At 38.5% G+C, this 21,188-nt stretch overlaps 4 protein-coding genes and 1 long non-coding RNA gene across 6 annotated transcripts; 3 read left to right on the forward strand and 2 right to left on the reverse strand.

The window, feature by feature from the left end:
• Positions 1–651: 651 nt before the first annotated feature.
• On the forward strand, positions 652–1,119 carry sprn (shadow of prion protein). Its single transcript, XM_061041004.1, has one exon. The coding sequence runs from the start codon at positions 652–654 to the stop codon at positions 1,117–1,119; it is 468 nt and encodes a 155-aa protein (XP_060896987.1).
• A 2,441-nt stretch (positions 1,120–3,560) lies between these two features.
• On the reverse strand, positions 3,561–7,769 carry mtg1 (mitochondrial ribosome-associated GTPase 1). Its single transcript, XM_061039671.1, has 11 exons — positions 7,564–7,769; positions 7,330–7,394; positions 5,999–6,103; positions 5,838–5,924; positions 5,666–5,722; positions 5,147–5,237; positions 4,997–5,058; positions 4,817–4,913; positions 4,578–4,659; positions 4,358–4,470; positions 3,561–3,670 (listed from the first exon to the last, which is right to left on the reverse strand). Exons 1-11 carry the CDS (start codon positions 7,664–7,666, stop codon positions 3,573–3,575), a joined length of 960 nt encoding a protein of 319 aa, XP_060895654.1. The 5' UTR covers positions 7,667–7,769; the 3' UTR covers positions 3,561–3,572.
• A 990-nt stretch (positions 7,770–8,759) lies between these two features.
• LOC132975247 (peroxisomal N(1)-acetyl-spermine/spermidine oxidase-like) lies at positions 8,760–14,659 on the reverse strand. The gene is made up of 10 exons (XM_061039672.1): positions 14,455–14,659; positions 13,709–13,885; positions 12,920–13,050; positions 12,628–12,815; positions 11,660–11,841; positions 11,073–11,242; positions 10,618–10,703; positions 10,411–10,523; positions 9,494–9,648; positions 8,760–9,388 (listed from the first exon to the last, which is right to left on the reverse strand). Exons 1-10 carry the CDS (start codon positions 14,621–14,623, stop codon positions 9,239–9,241), a joined length of 1,521 nt encoding a protein of 506 aa, XP_060895655.1. The 5' UTR covers positions 14,624–14,659; the 3' UTR covers positions 8,760–9,238.
• A 131-nt stretch (positions 14,660–14,790) lies between these two features.
• Positions 14,791–17,381, forward strand: LOC132976023 (axonemal dynein light intermediate polypeptide 1-like). Of its 2 annotated transcripts, XM_061040967.1 has the most exons (7): positions 14,791–14,860; positions 15,438–15,528; positions 15,758–15,897; positions 15,977–16,146; positions 16,365–16,540; positions 16,781–16,945; positions 17,038–17,381. In XM_061040967.1, exons 2-7 carry the CDS (start codon positions 15,448–15,450, stop codon positions 17,071–17,073), a joined length of 768 nt encoding a protein of 255 aa, XP_060896950.1. In that variant the 5' UTR covers positions 14,791–14,860; positions 15,438–15,447; the 3' UTR covers positions 17,074–17,381. The 2 variants fall into 2 exon arrangements, with proteins under 2 accessions (XP_060896950.1, XP_060896951.1); XM_061040968.1 differs by lacking the exon at positions 14,791–14,860 and having other exon boundaries at positions 15,209–15,528.
• A 1,957-nt stretch (positions 17,382–19,338) lies between these two features.
• LOC132976024 (uncharacterized) lies at positions 19,339–20,428 on the forward strand. The gene is made up of 3 exons (XR_009673357.1): positions 19,339–19,408; positions 19,982–20,072; positions 20,301–20,428. It is a non-coding gene; the product is annotated as an uncharacterized LOC132976024 (long non-coding RNA).
• Positions 20,429–21,188: the final 760 nt, after the last annotated feature.

Consider the following 21,188-nt stretch of genomic DNA (forward strand, 5'->3'; position numbering starts at 1 on the left):
ATTTTAAAGTGGTTCCTTCAGGATTCATCACAGTAACATATAAGCTAATTTATAAAATAAAAATGTATTCTAAGATATTAAGATCTTTATCATAAACATGCATGCGTTTGCTTTGTAGAGGAATTTGTAAAAAATCATAAATCATAAATAAAATGATGTTAATATTTCGTGCATTTCTACTGAATGGCCGACCTGCCTTCTAGATCTCTATAATCAAATGATGGCCTATCACATCTGAACATGGGCTGTAACAGATATTTAGCCTTTTCTTCACAATAATCCAAGAGCAAAATTTTATCTCCTTCATATTGAGGTTAAAGGCATTTTTCTCTTGTGTGCATACATATATTTTAAACTGACCTACTTTGATAGAGAGCGACAGTCTGCCTCACAGATGTTATGAAGATGATATTTTTTATGTTGTTCAGGAGAATAACCTGAGTTCTTCTTTTTGGTGAGAGGACATTATGTCACTATGGCTTAAGAGGATTTTATAGAGTATTGATCAGTGAGTAGTGAGCTCCAGTGTTCACCCACACAAAATCAAATGATTATTTCTGCAACAGCCAGATGTATAATTTCTTTATTTCACACATTTAAAGGAGCACAAACTTAAACGTGATTCTCCTTTAATTTCTTCTTCCTGCACAGATGTCAGGAATAAACCAGCTGGTTGCAACCTGCTGGACTTGCCTCCTGCTCACTGCTTTCCTGTGTGAGCCTGTGCTGTCCAAGGGCGGTCGTGGAGGCTCCCGGGGCTCCTCTCGGGGTTCCTCCTCCCGCAGCTCCACAGCGGGGAATTACAGGGGCGGGGGCGCTTACGGTGGGACGCGCTCCCGCTACAGGGCGGCAGGGCGGTCGTCCCCAGTGAGGGTCGCAGCAGCAGCAGCAGCAGGGGCAGCGGTGGCTTTATCAGCCGATAAATGGTACGCCTCTGCTTACCGCCGCAGCAAAGCTGATACCTCAGAGGAGGAGCTGGATTTCTTCAACAGGACCAATTACTTTGATGCACTAATGTCTGGCTCCACTCAAAATGGATCTTCTCTCGCTCAACTGGTTTCTATCATTATTGCAACATTTTCCCCAAAGTTTGGACTCTTATTGGACAGTTTACTGTAGACTTTCAGGTTGTATTTTTTTTTTAGGAAGAATCCCTGATTGGGTCGAAGATCTGACTACCATGTGAGGTTCTAGCTGGAATTTGTTCTGTGAAAACCAGTAAGAGGTGCAACGCAACATGTCGTGTTAAGACGAAACAATAATAACATCACTGTACTGTACATTTTTGCACATATATCATCCACACCAAACTGACCAATGCATTACCAGCAAGGTATTTTACGTGACCTTTCACCCCTCAAAGAGTGCACGTTTGTCAAACCTACGTCGGTCCCTGTGTTAGAAACGTGGGCTGAAGTCCAGAGTTAGTTTTCCCCCTTAAAGCCTCCGTCCCAAGTCGAACTGAGGAAAATGTGGAATCAGTCAAAAATGCCAATTTACCGCTTTCACATGGCGGCCTTTTTCTTTGACCTCCAGCTCAGGGTTGCACTGCTGTAGTCAAGGTTTGCAAATATTCTAAAGAAGGAAATACGACAAAGCCCTATATTCTTACTGCTTCTCGATCGATCAGCAAATGGGAAGACAAAATATGGTGAAATCAAGAGACATCAGGCCTTATCTTCAAGTAAAACAAACTTGAAACAGACAGTCAAGTCACAGCAACTAACATTAGCATTCAACCCATTATAGCTAGCTTATTGTACGATAACTAGCTCCACTGCTAACTCGTGGTTGGGGACTTTTCCTTTCTTATGATGTTGTGGGAAAGTTTTAACAGAATAAATAGCTGATTTATGAGATTCACAATGTAAAGTGAAAAAAGACAATAGGTTGTTAAAAAGAGAGGGACATTGGGCCTCAGGCTCTTCAAGACTTTATAACCCATTAGGTAACAGCTAACGTTACCTTAAAGTTAGCTTCCAAACTCTACAATTAGTTAGGAACTTGTGTATTTCCTTTCGTATTGTGTCCCTTAAACTATCAAACAGAAAAAAATGCTGATTAACCACTTTCACCAGATGAAAATGACAGATAGATAGTGATAAAGCAGGGCAATAATTGAGACAATACTGAGTTAACTTGGACCATGGTTTGAAGTGTAAATGTGGTTTTCCCAGTTAACTTGGGAAAACCACATTTACCACAAACCATTAGGTAATAGCTTAGCTAGAACAGCTAATCCTAGCTACCTTACTGTTAGCTAGCTACCTCTAGTTAGATTGCCAGTAATTTGGGCCTTCCCTTGCATATTGTCAAGATAACACTATTTGGTAATGATGAATGCTAAAGTTAGCTTATGTCCAACAGTAGCAGATGAGTTACTGAATATAATACCCTCCCAGATATTCAGATATTTGCCTGTAATTGTCTTCTTAGATGCTTGTCAACCCGGAGGCGGTGAAATGGCAAAGCTTTTTGAGATAACATTCTGTTTGGTTTTGCAAACGTTGAACACAGCAGGACGTGGTTAAAAAATAGTTTTAACTTCCCTCCCCGATTGTGACATCAGAGGAAAATTGCCGCCATGTGAATGTGAGCATTCACGATAAACTTCAATAAAATCTCTGGCTGCCAGTTTAATTGTAGTGCCAAACTCTAATGCATCCCAGAAAACGTTTATTTTTGTATGATAAAATGCAAAAGGAAATCACCATTATTGCTGCTCAGAACAGCTAGAATTATTGTTTTTGGACTTGCTGGAGGTCATGTAGACCATTAAAGTTCAGGTGACCAAGCATTCAAATATTTTCTCTTGTTGACAGAGTAAAAGTGCCAAGTTAAAACCAGCATAACCTCCTGAAACCAAACTGCCAAATCATTTAAAAAATACAAGTTCTCTATGATTTTAATGATGACAGACAAACGGTGAATCTCTGCCACAAGAATGGAACTGCATTTATCACAACCATTTCAAATATTTTGTACTATAAACACCCTTTCATAACACTTAAAATAACCCTGTGTGTGTTCTCAGACCTTGTACAAAACCCTTCATGGCTGGGGGAGGACACTAGAAAAAAAAACTGCTGCTCTCAACATTTTCCGTGTTTTTTAAGGTTTCCACAGTTTTGTCCCGGAAGGGATTTTTACCTGCAGCAGACACTCAGGAGCAACAGACTGTTCCACATCAAGTGCACTCTGTTATACGCTACAACACCTATGTACATAATAAAGAATTTGTTATAAGTGTCTATATGCTAATAAATATCCTGTTTACACCATGTCAGATGTTTGCGTCATGCATGCTCAAAGCTGAGAAAAACCTGAATCGAGGCAAAATCTTTTATTTACAAAGTGTACAGAGATTTGGAAGATCTCAAGTCGTTCATATAGAAAACAGACGTAATCTAGTCTTTATGATGTCTAAAGCACGAGGACAGAGAAAGACTATGTTCACTTTATGACACTTGTGTGTGAAATATAAATTCTTCCAGTCGAGGGCAAACCCACAAACAGTCTCTGATGATATAACCCACAAACAGTCTCTGATGATATTCGTCAAAAAGGCTCCATCAGTCCAGCATGACTTGTCCCAGCTCTCCTTTCCTGAAGGCTCGTATGAAATTGTACGCGGCTGCCGTGTAGTTTGGGACAGTGACGGTAATGTTACCTGAGGGAGATGAGGGGAAAACTGTCAGAGTGAAGTGAGAGTGCACATAAGCCTGTCTGGTTAGCATGTAAGTACTCATTAAATATGTATACATATAGTGCATAATAAGTTATGGGACAAATTATTTTAAGAAAAGTTTTGTTCTTTTAGGAAATATGTAAAAAAAAAAATACTGTGAGGATGGTTTTGAAACTTTAATTACCTCTTTTTGACTGAAAGCAAAGCAGCCACAAGATCAATATTTTCTAATTCCTCTTTCCAGCTCAGAGTCTCAGATGCAATTTATATCAAACATACATGATTTTTTAAATGAGATTATCACTTGTTTACTGGACAGCCTGTTTAGATGTACTGTTGTGTCCAGCATTTAATCATAGCAAAATTAAAGTTACTCACAGTTGATGGATTAAATCTGCTTTTTCAGGTTTAAAAATGAACATGGTTAATTGTGAAATGATGTTTAAAATAAGTTAGAAAGGGAAAGTTTTTCTTTTGACATAAACTAAGTCCAATTTAGATTTATTTATTGAAGACATCAGGCTAATTAAGATCTTCTCATCTATCTTTAAGAAAGACAGCTAAAAACGTTATTTCCCCAAATCAGAACCTTTAACTCTTAATATGAATCAAAGTGAGCCATTAACTTTGTATGTAGCAGGAGTATTTTTATAATAAGCAATTTCTTACCAACTCCAGTGATGGCTTTGACCCGTTGAGTCTTTCCAAGTTTCACAGCGATGCGTTTAAGGACATTCTGTATGTCATCGCTCGGCTCTTGGAGGTCGTATTTCTCGACATAACTGCACAAAAACACACACACACAGATTAATTAAAACAACAACAGTTATGAGAAGTAAGAGGAATACGCTTTTAATCTGAATGTGTATTTATTCATCATTCTTCATACCTGAACTTCTCAAGCCTGTTTAGAGAATAAAGTAAGTAGTCTGCAATAATGTCTTCACCCACTAAATGGTCCAGGATAGTTCCTGAAGTAAGAAAGAAAAACATATCCAAAACACCTCTTATGAAGACAAAAGTCCAAGACATTTTACAGAACACAGAACAACACGTTTTCTATAAGCTGTTTCCTGAATGACAGTAAATCATTTTTAGGAGTTAAAAAAATAACCTGTTTCTGCTCACCACATAAAGCCAGCTTCATGCCTGTTTCAATGCTCTCAATCTTAGGGGGCAAGACCCCAGGTGTGTCCAACAGGTGCATTATGGGTCGCTCACACACCTAAGGACAAAGACAGCTACAACACTGAATCCATGAACACATAAGTACACTTCAACAGAGACACTCATGTCCTCCACTCCTACCTGAATCCTAGTCAAGACTGCTTTAGTGATACCTGGTTCCCCTCCTACTCGAGATGCACGACCTAAGATGGTTACATAAGAATAATATTCATTGTTATATATTTTACCGGATCGATGTTCAACAACAGGTAACTACTTGACAACACAAACCTTTTTTCAAGTTTGTCCTTCTTAACGAGTTGATTAGAGATGATTTCCCTACGTTGGGCACCCCAATCACCATCATGCAATAATTTGTGTTCTGAAAAACACAATGACAAGCTTTGAGCAAAAATGTATTAATTAAATTACCATAAACATATGGTGAGAAAGATAAAGTAAATATCACAGTGGAGATAAACGATTGAAGATGTGTTTACATTAGTAAGTGAAATTACATTAGGTAGAATTTTTATTTGATATGTTGAATCACAGTTTGTGGAGGACATTACTTTTAAGAGGACATTTTTCTGATATTTTGATATCTTGTAATGTACGTTATGAAAGACTTAATGGTAATAGTGTATAAATATTGGGCGATATGTGACAGAAAAATAAGACTGAGGTTGTTCTGCCGTCAGCGACAAAAGTTAAATCTTCATCAAGCTGCCATTTATAGTTGTTTTTTGTCAAAGTAGAAACGAATCATGCAACAAAATAGAAAGATCAAACTGACTGGTGTAAGAATACCTCTTCTCTGTTAAATCGTGCTTCGCTCTCGATAACTTTCACGACCATTGGCACCAACTAAAACACAAATATACACAGACATGGATTGCATAATCATGCTCAGCTTTTCATCGAAGAGTAAACTTCTGCAAACGTTCAAAAGTTCAGTTTTCAGTGAAGATGAGACCTCTACCTTTTTGACGTTTTCATCTCTCTGCTTTAAACAGTCGGTGAAGAGAACATTTCTCACCCCACGTTTTTCCAGCTTCTTCAGGATGCTCTGAAAAAGTCATTGTTGAGATATTAGTTTCATTTTACTGATTTTTAAAAATCTGGTGACATGTGGCTCTTTACCTGCTTCTTGGAAAGATCAGCGAGGTCCATTTTGTTGAGAATGAGCAGATGTGGTCTGACGCTGAGACTCTCCTGAAACTCTGGGTTTCTTCCGGAGAGGGGGATGTTGCTCCATGTTAAAGAAGAAACTTTTTCCGATTTATCGCTCAAGAAAACCTCAGCATGGAAGGCAATAAAGACCCACTGGGCCTCTGATTTTTTTTTAAGCCATAACAATTCTATCTTCTATGAAGAAATTAAAACAAGAGATTGAAGCACTCTGTAAACTGAAGTCGTCTGCCTTTCCATATACTAATCAAGCCTTAAACTACACAAGGAAAAGGCATTGGTCAAGATCCCATACGTTAAATCACATTTACAAAAATGTCTGTGGTAGTAGGGCTGGGCGATATGGACCAAAACTCATATCTTGATATTGTTTAGCTGAATGGCGACACTCGATATATATCGATATGTATTTTATTAACAGTGAAAACACATGGAAAAATAAACTACCTGTTTATGAATTTAAAAAGTAATATTATAAATGTTCCTTAAATACAATAAAAGAGAGAGAGAGGAGGAGCAGGGTTAAGAGGAACAGACAGTCAGTCATCATCAGTGAGATGAGGAAAAGGCAACCTGGCACCTCGAGAACGTTATTTTAATGCAACATAAACTATATCCATATTAACAATATTGTCTTACCCTATATCTTGTTTGAAAATATATCGACATATCTTAAAAACTCGATATATTTCCGAGCCCTATGTGGTAGGAAACATAGTATACGAAACTTAGATTAATATATTCGACCACTAGGCCAGGTTTGATTTTAGTACGTCCAGTAAATCTCTGACGTCAGACCACTGATGTCCTCTGTGTAGAAAATTCTGCTGCAAGGATTTTAATTAACGAGGAGAAAATATAACGATGGCACTGACTACTTTTTAAACTACTTTAGATTTAAACGTTTTCTTTAATGACTGCCTGTTACATTAACAGAAGCTCTTTGTTAATTTAACACAAAATTAAACGTTTCTCTGCTGACTATCAATTTAGATTAAAGTGATTATTCAGTGATATTCAAGTCTTGCTTATCTGACAATGCATTTGATTATTCAATGCTGTGATGATCTATTTCTATCATTCATTTGTTGTAATTAACTTCAAAGGAAATGTATGGAAAAGTGTTTTTTATGATAACAGCAGGCACCCAGTAGCACTAGCAGAAGATTATACTGTTTCTATGATGATTAAATAATTACGATTTTAAACATTATTATTTATTAAATGAATGGACTGTATTGATTGTTTACTTTTATTATTATTTTTATTAAAAAAAAGGATATTCTGGCATCGTGGATCTCTATGATGCAGTCCACACTCTTCAGGCTGGCTCTCATCTGCCTCAGTCCTGCAAAGGTCACATCATGTAACCATGGCAACAGTAGCTACGCGACCACTAAATGTTACAAGCTCTTGTTACAGCAGGGAAAACAAAGTTTATATTCCAAATACATGTTTATTATTGTACATCACATTACAATAAGTATCACTGTGAGAGAAAAGAGAAAAGCTGTCACCTTTAGCCATGTGTCCGGGGAACCAGTGAGCCACTTCCCGTCCACCGAAGTCGAAAACGGATCTGAACTTGCTGACATTCCGGAGAGTCTGGTGCAATTTCATGACTGCTGTTTTTCTGACTTTGACCACAGTCGACGAACATTTGTATTAAAAGAAGACTGAATTTTTTAACGACCTGCTGCTCTGAATGCTCCTCTGGATGTGCTCATGCTGTGCTCCACTGTTTACATGCCGACTTGAAACAAAAGCCTGGTTATTTAAAAGGTTCCGCTTCTAAACGTGTGAAATTTATGTGTATTTATAATCGTCGAATTTTTGATAAAGGTCTTCTTTTATAAACCTAAAATGTTCATTCTCTCCCAGCAACATGATTCTGGGAGTCTTTTTTATTCAAGGCTCACTTGACTGTTTCATGTACATAGCCTACATAAATCTTTACACTTAATTATGGTGTCATCAAAGCCTGACCAGAGAAACAAACTATTCATTTTGCCGTGTTATTATTTGCTCTACGGATTCTTCCAGGATTACATAATCAGATGAATGTTCATCTATTAAAATAAATAGATTCAGACCTTGTCCTGTCCTAATGAGAAAGTTTTAGGCCAGCTTAGTTACTAAACAGACATTTAAAACTTATTTAACATGTTAATTTAGGTGATACTTTTTACAATTCAAACATGAATGCATTTTTTTTCCTTTGCCTAAACCTTCGGAAATGTCTTTTTTATATTTTATTCTCACTAGGCAAAGTTATCCTATAATTTGCAAATATTAACTCAGACATAACTCTTTAATCTTATCCCTTCTAAACTTTATCTAATGGCCAAATATGTTGTTCAAAACTGAACATCTGAGAAACAACTTGAGTAAACCACGGTGAGTAACAACCTGTACAACTATTACTTATCACAATTTTAAAAAAGTTATGTGGAGCTTTCATTATTTTTTGCACAGGCAAGAAGACATGATTCACTCACAGACTTCATGTTTGAATAATTTATAAATTAATTTCTTATCCCTTAAGAACATCTGATGGGAATCACGATCAGTGCGTGAAAGATAATATACAAGCAGAAGAGTAAACGTTGAAGACAGTAAGGAAATCAATCAGAAAAATAAAGGCTGTTTTCATGAAATCAATGCTTATTCTTGCATTTGAATCAAGATGATTCTTTTTAAAGATATCAACATGTCTAATGTCACATATTATTCATAATTTTTTCAAAAATACAATTTACAGAGGAGTCACATTAAATGTATAGTAATCCACATCATCATGTCATCAGTACATCACTTCAATAGCTGAGGGACTTCAGCTACCTTTCAGAAATCCTTCACATAAACCCGCCGATCATATTTCAAAGTGTCAGATTTGAGCAAAATTATCACAAATAATGATATTATAATTATGATAAATAATTATATATGAAAATTATTTTGAGTCACTCTGTGGATAGGGAAACATGTATATATTAAATCAGCAGACAACTCTAAGGCATTCTGTTCTTGAATCATTAAACTGTTAGACTTGTTTTTGCGGTTCACTTTTTTTTTTTAGATTTGAATCTCTGAAGACTTGATGCTGTGACATCATTATTTTGTAAAGTTGAACATAACCCTGCTGTGCACTCACAACATGAGAGTGCCTTATTATAGAAAAGCAACATTGTCTTAGAGGTTAGACTTGGGCAAAGATGGACTAACGTTGGAGTAGTGAGAGATGAGGCGGTCAGCTTCTCTCCACCCGGTGAGAACAGCTCCATGGACGGTGGAGTAGAAGCAGTGATGAGTCGCCTCTCCAGCAAACAACACCTGCAAGGGCTGAAACACACCAAGTAGTCAGACAGAGAGTCCTACCTCCTAGCTCCTATGTGTGAGCTGGTATGCATGCTCTGTGTGTTTTTTTTATAACGAACATGTAGATACCTGTGCCTGTGATCCCTTCTTAGGCAGGGGCTCCATCATGTTCTCCAGGTCCTGTGCTGAACACAGTTTTCCAGGAAAAGTGTACGATCCGCATGTCCAGGGGTCATGAAACCACTGGGAGCGCAGGATTCTCTTTGGTGTTAGGGTAGGATTTCCTAAACACAGACAGTGCCAACAAGGTTTTTAAAAAACAATCCGGCTCTTCGGCTGTAACTTGCATTTTTTCATCCATTTTTTCCTTTTCCGCTTATCTATCAATCTTTATAAGCCTCATGGTTGACTGTCATATCAGAGTTTTTTCCAAAAGCGACAGCTATTAGCCAGACTGACACGTTTACAGCGGACTACTCTCTTGGTGTTTGAAGTCACGCAACTGTTTCTTTTTAAATTACTGTAAAACTTAAATGAATAGCTCGGGCCTTTAGTTACTTTAGTCTATGGAAGAACATGCCTACATAAGACAATTTAAAAAAATGTTTTTGAACAAAACGTGTGCAAAGCAGAGATGGAAAGATTATTTTTTCACTAATTATTTTCTGGTAGGGCTGCACAGTGGTGCATTGGATATTGAGTTGCCTCAGCGCAAGTGTTCCTGGTACAGATCCCCCGTCGGGCAGGGGCCTTTCTGTGTGGAGTTTGTTCTCCCTGTGCATGCGTTGTTTATTTGGAGGCTAGTTTTTCAAGTGTACAGCCTGCTAGGCTCTTCCTCCGGCAATTCTCTATGTTTAATGATGCTTCTTAAAAACAAAAGTACACAGATTTGACTGTGAAAATGCAAATCAAAAACGGATACACATTAGATTACTATAATTTTGTGGTCTGGCCGTGTCAAGCTCAATTTCATATTTAAGATATGAGAAGGTCATTCTTAATGGAGAGGCTCTGTTGCAGTACGTTTGTGTCGTATTCAGACTGACCTGTAAACCTGCGGACCAGTTGTGTGACGCCGTGTGTGACCTCCTGTTCAGACAGCGTCTCCATATACTCGGACTCATGGCCAGCAATCCAGCCGCACAGAGCGTAGCCATACCTGGAAGTTAAACACAAACAGGACTGTAATCCAAATGGATCATTAACCACTTATTTTCTATTAAATAAATTACGTGCAAAACGTGGTTCCTGACCTCTCAGTGGGTTTGAGGACAGTAAAACCAAACAACTTCTTCATCCAGGAGGTCTGTATATCTGCGACCTGGTCCACGATTTCATCCTGAATCATTGAAAACACAGTTCAAGTATTCTCTATGTTTCATCTTTTACAAACTACATTTTTTTGATGCACAAGTTGGAGCATTAATATCTTCACTACCAAATACTGGATTTATTTAAAGACTTTTTTTTATTTACCTTTTATTATTAACTAATTGTTTGACGCTGTATGTGTTGATTTGTAGTTTTTGGTGCTGATCATGTATTATGGATGTTAATACAACCACTCAGCAAAGGTTTAATAAAGCTGCATGTGTTTCAAGAAGCTTCTATCTACATCTAGATCTAGATTTATCACAGCATTTTTTGAGCAGAGCTTTTATGACTCCAGTGTGTCTGCACGCACTTATTCATTGACTTAACATCTCACCTCATCGTCCCACACCAAGTGGATGACCTCACAGTCAGCATCCCACCACGGTGAATCAAACTCCACAAATATCTTATTGTTTGTTCCAAAGCCGAGTCTTTGGATGGAGTGCATCTTGTGTAGAGGCAGAGGAGGACAGAAGAGGGCCGAATGGTGCTTCTTCAGGTAACCTAATGAAACCAAACACTCGAGTTAGATTTAATCAAGTAGTGAAAAAAAAACGATTTATTCTGCTGAAGACGCAAAGCAGAAAAACCCTTGGGACACAAGGTCTTGCTTTTTGTCCACCATAAATGTTATACTGAGCAGGAGAGATAACACCTTTTATAATACAGGTTGCTTCACACAGTTTAGTGTTCTTATGTAATCCCAGCACAGAATAACAACATTAAAGGTTTACTAAAGCAGAAAATAAACCCATGTGGTCTTCTTTACTTTATCTTTGTGCATGGTCTAACTGGAGACTAAGAACTTGTGTCACACATGGATGTTGACATCATTCAAAGAATTATAGCACAACGTCAACATCCATGCTCTTAAATGTAAAAGAGCACATTAGGTTTGTAAATGTATGCATCTTGTCCTACCTAGAGGTACTGTGACGATAACATGATCAGCAGCTATCCTCTCCCCGTCGTCACACTCGACCGTCAAAGACTTGTCTCTCTTCTCTGTGTTGTTCCAGTGGACACATTTCACAGGCGTGTTGTAGCTCACTAAACCTTCGGGGAGCTCTGACTTCAGGTTTTCAATTAGACCTTCATAGCCCCTGCACCAGAAGGAAAATCACGTCTAAATTAATCTCACAAATATTGTTCACCACCAAGGACGCCTTGAATTAGATGACGTCATCGTTGATCAGGCTTTTAGTTTCGCTGACAGCTGCAGATTCCTCCCTTCAGTCAAGGGAGTATCTGAAAGTGGTGCATTTGGGATTGGGGGGGGGAGTGCGGGGGAGAAAATAGGCTTCTTAGGGGGGAGACAAAAGCTCAGTACTGCAGGCTTTGTTAGAGTACTGAGCAGGAAGAGTCTGTATAAACTCAGGTTTTGGTGTAAAGGTTGCAAAAAGAGTTTTGTGTTTGCTGCACATAAGTTAATAAAGCACCAGTTTTATGCAACAAAAACACATTTTTGGCAAATTACCTATCGCAAGATAAGAATAACAAACTATTACCTGGAACAACCGTTAGTTTTTAACCCCTTCAGGGCTGAGACAAGACCCCTCTGCATCCTGCTCGACCTGTCAGGTCCATGCAGCTGCAACAATTTGCTCATTTTACGTTATCCTTTACATGACAAATACTAAATCATAAGCCCGAGTTCATATGGCAACAGACTAATGAATGTAGTAGGTAGTGGTTGTATCAGGTACGTTTAAAACACCTGCAGGGTGAAGAAGAGACATGAAGAGATTGATTTACTTATTAAAATCTCCCTTAGTTGCTGCTCTTGTAAAACACTTCTCTTAATCATGAACTGACTAATATGTCATCTCAGTGGAGATACCGCTTTAACCACATTCATTCCCAAATGTTGCAGAAGTGTGAGAACACACCTCGGGAATGTGCAGTCCAGTCCAGGTAGAGTCTTGTACAAACCGTAGGCCCCGAGGCCCACCTCATCCAAGCTGTGAGTCCCGTTTACACAGCAGTTCACCTTAAACATGTTGCTGATGACACACAGTCTGGTGGATCTGGTCTTTGTATCAACATCTTTCCACTCCTCTGCCGCTTGTTGTTTCACCTGCACCAGAAAAACAGAACAAAATAAACTCTCTAATTTTGCCAGACGCAGATATTGGAAGAAAACAGACAGCATTCATATTTTAGTCACTGGAAGAAATGTACCTCTGACCGTATGTATTCTCCAACAGTGGCACTGGGCTCTCCTCCTTTGCTCTCAAATTCTGAACTTTCATCCAGCACTTTACCGAACATCTCCGCAGCCGGTTCAAATTCCTCAGGAGTCAGCCTCCGACCTGCATATTTGTACAACATAAGAAAAATACAAAATCACCAGCTTATATTAAATGCTGGGCTTATACACTCTAGTTTGTTACTTAAAAAGAACGTATGAGTTCATGGCAGAGGATTTCATTTGAGTCTAGTACCCTCCTAAATATTCTTTATGGACTCAACCAAGAGACAAAAGTATCACTCTGCCTCAGCCGTGTTTCTGAATACTGTTCTAACTAGTTGTGTTGGTGGAGCCAAATGAAAGTTATACTGCAGCTGTTTATTATTATATGGGGAATTTGGACCTGTTGAAGACCTGCCGTCGTACTGAATATCAGCACAGCCATGATTACTTTTGGCATAAGGCCACGCTCAGTTGGCTATTTTCCATTCTCTGGAGTGAAGCTTGAATATTTAAGAACATTGATTTGTGACTTGTGTAGCAAACTGCTGTAAAAACAACGAAGCCTATCTGAAATAAAATATATATTAAAGGGCATTGATGCCATTTGTGATGCACAGAACAGAAAGAAAACACAAAGTTAACCAGTGCTTCATATCATGCGGTCACATTATTTTGCTTAGTGTGTCTGAAAGGTTGTGGTGAACTTTAATATTATCTTCATGTTATTTTGAACCTTTGTCATAAAACAGACTGTGAATCATACAACGTTTGCTCACCTGAACTGCTGAACATATTGGGAACCCAGGGTGGGTTTCCCCCGATATCAAGGGCCTGATTCTCCGGGGTCAGGGCCTCTGGATCGAGGAGTCCATACTGACGGGCCAGACGAAACACTGGATTCTCCTCAGACGGTCCGTGGATCCAGTTTGCTCCTATCTCAACGACATTATCACCTGTAGACAGAAAACACATTATATCATTTAATTAATATGGTGCTATGGCACTCCCTATATTCAGAGTCGATGCTTGTCAACAAGCAAGGCAGGCTACCGCTTGGGGCCCCAGACCAGTAAGGGGCCCCGAGGGCTGACAAACATTAAAACATCACATGAGAGTTGATAAACCTTCTCAAGAGGGCCCCATCTGACAGCCACCCCCCTCATTGCACTGCTAATATATTATATAGTATATATTATAGCCTATATGTTTGTCAAAGTCACAGAAGAGAAGGAGGAATAATCCGACTGGGATTGGAAAAAAGCAAGACAACGCATCATGTGACCCCAGCAAAAGAGGAGGATAAAGGGCCCCTTGAAATGCTGATAATGGAAACTATTATTTATAACAGCTGGATGGGGGGGTCCATGTAAAGTTCTGCCTAAGGCCCCAGAAGACTCTAGAATCGCCACTGCCTGTATTTATTATTTACACGCATTGGACTATCATAGAAATACATTTAAAACAGGTGGTAAGGTAAGAGTAAACTGCATTAAAGTTACTTTCTAATCTTGCAGCCTCTCACCCAATCTGCCGGTTTTTACACGTCCTCCACTTCTCGCTGTCGATTCAAGAATCCGCACATTAGGAAATCCAGATTTAATGAGTTTGTGAGCAGCTGATAAACCGGATATTCCGCTTCCTACTATAACTATTCTAGTATCCACGACTGCGCGGTTCATAAGAGTAGACATAGCTGGCTGGTTCTGCACGAAAACGTGTTTCTAAGCTGATAACAGACTAACACACTGTCCGGTTAACTGTTTGTCTCTTCCTTGAGAGTGCCCGAGGAAAAGGGTTTCCGGTTTGACGTTTCAAAATAAATTTCGTTTTTAGCAGGGGTCATAGACTGTAAAAGTAACGGTACATCACCATAGACTGTAAAAATAACTAACTCATAAATTTGGACTATACTGACCTAAAAACTAAAGGTATGTTCTGCACAGACTTAACTGAGGTTATATTGAAAAATCTGTTTTTGGGGGTGAAGGATTTGATCGGCAAGCATGCCCTTTGTTTACTGTGTTGACCGTAATATTTACAGTCTATGGTTATGACACAGTGTAGTACATCGTAAATCGTTCCGTGTGTTCCTTCTCGGTTACTTGAGAACAAATTAAATATATATATATTTTAACAAACGTTTAAGAATTTTATATAATAACAAAAAAGCGAACATTCGTATTTCCTTTTGTAGTGCTTTAAAAAAAAAAAAAAAAAAAAAATATTATACCAAAAAATAAACGATGCAACATAATACTCGAAAAATGAGCTGACAAGCATCATGCATGTGTGGCGCATTGACAAAAAAAAAAAAATAAGATACGAAACCACTTACTAAATATTAATCTAACCACTGAGTCCAGACGGTCAAACTGAAAAGGGACGCTGTTGCTATGACAACACAAAAAGTGAGCAAGAATAGCATCCTTCGAAACAGCAGCGATATCCCTGCAGCTGAATCACAGACCAAAGGAGTTTCTGGTTTTATTTTGTTCAAATTGTCAGATTCAAAAAGATGATTCCACCAGCCGAATCTCTCCTCAAATACGACAATCCAGTTTTGATCAGGAAAAGCACTGACAGAAAATCACCAAAGGTAAGTTTAGTAACGCCAGCCGAGTTTAGTGGTCAAAGTTAGGCATGATGGCGAAAATTGTTTTGACCGTACAGATATTCCTGCTATAATGACTGGTGTTTCTATGTTTTTTTACCAACATCTTTCAACCCCCAAAGCTTTTTAAAGTTATTAAATGATGATGAATATACTGTATCATGTATTTCAGGCAAATAAAGTTGATTCATTGTGTAACAACTTTTCACAACAGGGGCGCCCTTTAAAAGTGAGTCCACAGCAGGTGGGGGAACAGCCTACCCCTGTTCCACCACCTCCAAAATCAAAACCCACCTCTACTGACACCGCCAAGCAGGAAGACGAGGAGATCCTAAACGCCATCCTTCCACCCAGGTACAGTTGCATCCATCTACAGTGTGTGTCATTCATTAAGTTCAATCCACTCAGTTTATCTAAACTTCTGTTATTGCAGGGAATGGACTGACGGGACCCAGCTGTGGGTGCAGCGAGTGTCCAGTGCACCTTGTACAAGAACAGATGTTATTCACCTAGGGGAGCTGCTGGACACAAAGCTGCAACAAAGGCAGGCCAAACAGACAGGAATCTGCACTGTCCGCAGGGAGCTCTATTCTCAGTGCTTTGGTGAGAAGGAGGCTCTGATATTTGTGATCACTGAGGCTATTGTGTTGACAAGGATTGAGGATCAAAGAACAAGAATTTGAACCAGTTTTTTGTGTACACATGGCTTAAATTGAATTTGCCATACAGCTTTCTTCTGAAGCATGTTGTATACCACTGAAAGCACATTTTTCTCCTCAAATATGTTACTGTTGCATTTACTCATTTTCTGTTTCTTTAAGATGAGCTCATCAGACAGGTGACCGTCAAGTGTGCTGAGAGGGGCCTGCTGCTCTCGCGGGTCAGAGATGAGATTCAAATGACTATTCCTGCCTACCAGACTCTGAATGAAAACAGTGTGGCCTTTGGGATGAGGAAAGCCCTTCAGTCAGAGTCAAAGGTTGACATGGAGAAACAAGTAAGGACATTCACTTTTTTGTTGTGTTTAGCAACAATAGATAGCATACAAATGTGGAATGTTTGCCAATATTGGCATCCATCGATAGTATAGAGAATATACAGTATTTGCCACAGAAGCTGAAGGAATAACTATCGACTGCTATTCGGTTTAGTATCCAGCGGAGGGCAGCATTCCTCTAAAATAATGTTTGGTCTTAACATCACTGATCCTGCATTTTAATAACCTTCAAACACCTAGATTACTGATCTTGACGACGAGAAACTGGAGCTGAAGAAGCAACTGAACAAACTCAAGTCTCAACGTGATGCCGTTGAAAAACGAGAAACTGAAAGGCGACAGATTGAAGAAAAGATGCACGTGGAAGAGATCCAGTTCCTCAAGAGAACCAACCTGCAGCTCAAGGTGACGTTTCAAGGCTTCATCTTCCCCCTGCACTTGTTCCTGTAGTGGATGTGGTTATGATGTTAATATTCTTATTGTGTTTTCCTCTTTAGACCCAAATGGAATTGATCCTCACACCAAAGAAGTAACACCACCATCAATAACAGAGGGGCCATTTGACTGCACACAATGTGACATTTGTCTTGTTTCTAAATATCGATCAATAAAACTTCCACACAGTGTAATCAGAGAGAGTTTCATTTATTCCAACAGCATGTCATGACAAGTACAGCTCAAGTACTGTACACATCTCTTGAACATCAAGAGAGCATCACACGTGTTTATGATGAATGAAAAGTCATTCAAACACAGTTCTTGGTTGAAGGGGAGAAAAAGTTGAGAAGGCAGTTTTTGTTCCGAGAGCGACACACGGTCAGGATGAGGCATCAAGTGGCTACTTGATAAAACCCTTTATACACACCTGTTATAAGTCCACCGTCTTTCAACGCCTTGATTCCATTAATATGTCCTTTTCATGGGCTAATTTAAATAAAAGAATCATTACATGTTGCCTTGACTGTCATATTTGACAATAGTGTAATGAAAAATGCGCTCCAGGAACCATTTTGAAGTAGATTTACTGTTCTTGAGTACTTCAAGTTGACAAGGTTCTCCCAAGTTAAGGAATTACATCTATGGGTGTTTAAAGAGACTCTTGTAAAACCCGATAATAACTGTTGATAGAACTTCACAGAAAGTTAAATCAAAGCTGTATCTTTTTTTTTTTATTGGTATCCTGATAAGTTGTTGAATCTTTCATGCAATAATATCAGTCAAGTCTCTCAAAATGTGGGAATTCAGATCTTCTGGTAAAAAGAATAATACTGCAAATAAAATAATTCAGAGGTTTTTGGACCATTGTTTAGATATGTTTCATTGTATTTGAATTTTAACAAGCTGAAAATAAAAAAATATTTAAACCTCAGTAGATTAATTAACCAAAAAAATCATTGATAATAAAACTATACCCTTAGATCCAGTTCAACCATTAACAGTTAAATGACAAATGGTTATCAAAATCATGTTAAAGTATATAAATTAAAGTTTTTTTTTTTTTTTAACAAGCAATACTTTTATTTTACTGGTAATACTCAAGTACTCTAACTTAGTTGACATTTGTAATGGGCTCTTGTATGATCTCAAATCTCATCCAACAGGGGTGCTAGCTTGTTTTTACAAATGCCCTCTGTAAACACTTTGATTTAAACTGATACTTCCACAAACTTTTGAAACACTTTGGCTCCTGTTTGTAAGATTGTTTTTCTTACATTATGTAAATGTCTGTCCGAGCTGTTCAAGATGCTTGAATGGTTTAAGATGGTAGAGAAGTTGACAGGGACTTTCCCCACTCCAGGAATATTCCCTTATGAGTTGTCATTATCTTAAAAACACCCTGGGGGGGAAACATAGCTGCATTATTATATTTCTGCACAAGATAGCAGCAGTGATACAACCACATAAAGTGAGGAGGGTCAGGTGTCCGTCCCACTTCTGGATGAGGACAAAAATAATGCAGACACCAGGAAGCAGAAGAGAGAGTAAGGAGAGGACAGCTGCAGGTGCTGTGGTCCAGTCAAGGAGAGACACATGACAGCTGGCTTATTGATGACTTATTCTTCAACCAAGACACACACACACACACACACAGCACTCCACACCAGTGAGCACTGTACAACTAGCATGTCTTTAGTCAGCATGTGAACTAAATTAAACAGTTAACTCCCAACACTTCATTGCTTAACAAAACAACTTGTTATAATCCATGACAAGTAGAAAAAAAAAACTTTAATAGATGTACCATGTTTGAGTACATTATGGTTTCGCTGTCAATCATTTTGAACCAGTAGCAGTGTTAGTAGATTAAGTCATTTGCATGAGGCCTGTTTCTGGACATTTTTTTTTTGTCTTGATGAATATAATGAGCTACATTAATCTTTTGTATAGCTATTTTTGCCTTCACATCAGCTCAGTGCTGGATGTGTTCACGACAGAGAACATGCTTTATTGCAGTGTTGCCAGATCTCGCGAGAGAAACAAGCACTTCTCGCTGTCGATTCAAGAATCCGCACATTAGGAAATCCAGATTTAATGAGTTTGTGAGCAGCTGATAAACCGGATATTCCGCTTCCTACTATAACTATTCTAGTATCCACGACTGCGTGGTTCATAAGAGTAGACATAGCTGGCTGGTTCTGCACGAAAACGTGTTTCTAAGCTGATAACAGACTAACACACTGTCCGGTTAACTGTTTGTCCCTTCCTTGTAAATAAAGAGTGCCCGAGGAAAAGGGTTTCCGGTTTGACGTTTCAAAATAAATTTCGTTTTTAGCAGGGGTCATAGACTGTAAAAGTAACGGTACATCACCATAGACTGTAAAAATAACTAACTCATAAATTTGGACTATACTGACCTAAAAACTAAAGGTATGTTCTGCACAGACTTAACTGAGGTTATATTGAAAAATCTGTTTTTGGGGGTGAAGGATTTGATCGGCAAGCATGCCCTTTGTTTACTGTGTTGACCGTAATATTTACAGTCTATGGTTATGACACAGTGTAGTACATCGTAAATCGTTCCGTGTGTTCCTTCTCGGTTACTTGAGAACAAATTAAATATATATATATTTTAACAAACGTTTAAGAATTTTATATAATAACAAAAAAGCGAACATTCGTATTTCCTTTTGTAGTGCTTTAAAAAAAAAAAAAAAAAAATATTATACCAAAAAATAAACGATGCAACATAATACTCGAAAAATGAGCTGACAAGCATCATGCATGTGTGGCGCATTGACAAAAAAAAAAAATAAGATACGAAACCACTTACTAAATATTAATCTAACCACTGAGTCCAGACGGTCAAACTGAAAAGGGACGCTGTTGCTATGACAACACAAAAAGTGAGCAAGAATAGCATCCTTCGAAACAGCAGCGATATCCCTGCAGCTGAATCACAGACCAAAGGAGTTTCTGGTTTTATTTTGTTCAAATTGTCAGATTCAAAAAGATGATTCCACCAGCCGAATCTCTCCTCAAATACGACAATCCAGTTTTGATCAGGAAAAGCACTGACAGAAAATCACCAAAGGTAAGTTTAGTAACGCCAGCCGAGTTTAGTGGTCAAAGTTAGGCATGATGGCGAAAATTGTTTTGACCGTACAGATATTCCTGCTATAATGACTGGTGTTTCTATGTTTTTTACCAACATCTTTCAACCCCCAAAGCTTTTTAAAGTTATTAAATGATGATGAATATACTGTATCATGTATTTCAGGCAAATAAAGTTGATTCATTGTGTAACAACTTTTCACAACAGGGGCGCCCTTTAAAAGTGAGTCCACAGCAGGTGGGGGAACAGCCTACCCCTGTTCCACCACCTCCAAAATCAAAACCCACCTCTACTGACACCGCCAAGCAGGAAGACGAGGAGATCCTAAACGCCATCCTTCCACCCAGGAATAAACCTATACCCTTAGATCCAGTTCAACCATTAACAGTTAAATGACAAATGGTTATCAAAATCATATTAAAATATATAAATTAAAGTTTTTTGTTTTTTTTAACAAGCAATACTTTTATTTTACTGGTAATACTCAAGTACTCTAACTTAGTTGACATTTGTAATGGGCTCTTGTATGATCTCAAATCTCATCCAACAGGGGTGCTAGCTTGTTTTTACAAATGCCCTCTGTAAACACTTTGATTTAAACTGATACTTCCACAAACTTTTGAAACACTTTGGCTCCTGTTTGTAAGATTGTTTTTCTTACATTATGTAAATGTCTGTCCGAGCTGTTCAAGATGCTTGAATGGTTTAAGATGGTAGAGAAGTTGACAGGGACTTTCCCCACTCCAGGAATATTCCCTTATGAGTTGTCATTATCTTAAAAACACCCTGGGGGGGAAACATAGCTGCATTATTATATTTCTGCACAAGATAGCAGCAGTGATACAACCACATAAAGTGAGGAGGGTCAGGTGTCCGTCCCACTTCTGGATGAGGACAAAAATAATGCAGACACCAGGAAGCAGAAGAGAGAGTAAGGAGAGGACAGCTGCAGGTGCTGTGGTCCAGTCAAGGAGAGACACATGACAGCTGGCTTATTGATGACTTATTCTTCAACCAAGACACACACACACACACACACAGCACTCCACACCAGTGAGCACTGTACAACTAGCATGTCTTTAGTCAGCATGTGAA

Source organism: Labrus mixtus, chromosome 6 (genome assembly GCF_963584025.1).
Source record: "Labrus mixtus chromosome 6, fLabMix1.1, whole genome shotgun sequence".
Classification (NCBI taxonomy): domain Eukaryota; kingdom Metazoa; phylum Chordata; class Actinopteri; order Labriformes; family Labridae; genus Labrus; species Labrus mixtus.

Coding starts and splice junctions, on each gene's coding strand:
- sprn (XM_061041004.1), top strand. CDS start 652: ATGTCAGGAATAAACCAGCTGGTTGCAACCTGCTGGACTTGCCTCCTG.
- mtg1 (XM_061039671.1), bottom strand. CDS start 7,666: ATGAAATTGCACCAGACTCTCCGGAATGTCAGCAAGTTCAGATCCGTT. Junction 5,238..5,665: donor CACGATTTAACAGAGAAGAG/GTATTCTTACAC, acceptor TGTGTTTTTCAG/AACACAAATTATTGCATGAT. Junction 4,914..4,996: donor CAGTCTTGACTAGGATTCAG/GTAGGAGTGGAG, acceptor CTTTGTCCTTAG/GTGTGTGAGCGACCCATAAT.
- LOC132975247 (XM_061039672.1), bottom strand. CDS start 14,623: ATGTCTACTCTTATGAACCGCGCAGTCGTGGATACTAGAATAGTTATA. Junction 11,842..12,627: donor CTGGACTGCACATTCCCGAG/GTGTGTTCTCAC, acceptor CTTCTGGTGCAG/GGGCTATGAAGGTCTAATTG. Junction 10,704..11,072: donor ACTTGGTGTGGGACGATGAG/GTGAGATGTTAA, acceptor TCAATGATTCAG/GATGAAATCGTGGACCAGGT.
- LOC132976023 (XM_061040967.1), top strand. CDS start 15,448: ATGATTCCACCAGCCGAATCTCTCCTCAAATACGACAATCCAGTTTTG. Junction 15,529..15,757: donor CTGACAGAAAATCACCAAAG/GTAAGTTTAGTA, acceptor TTTTCACAACAG/GGGCGCCCTTTAAAAGTGAG. Junction 16,147..16,364: donor GCTCTATTCTCAGTGCTTTG/GTGAGAAGGAGG, acceptor TGTTTCTTTAAG/ATGAGCTCATCAGACAGGTG.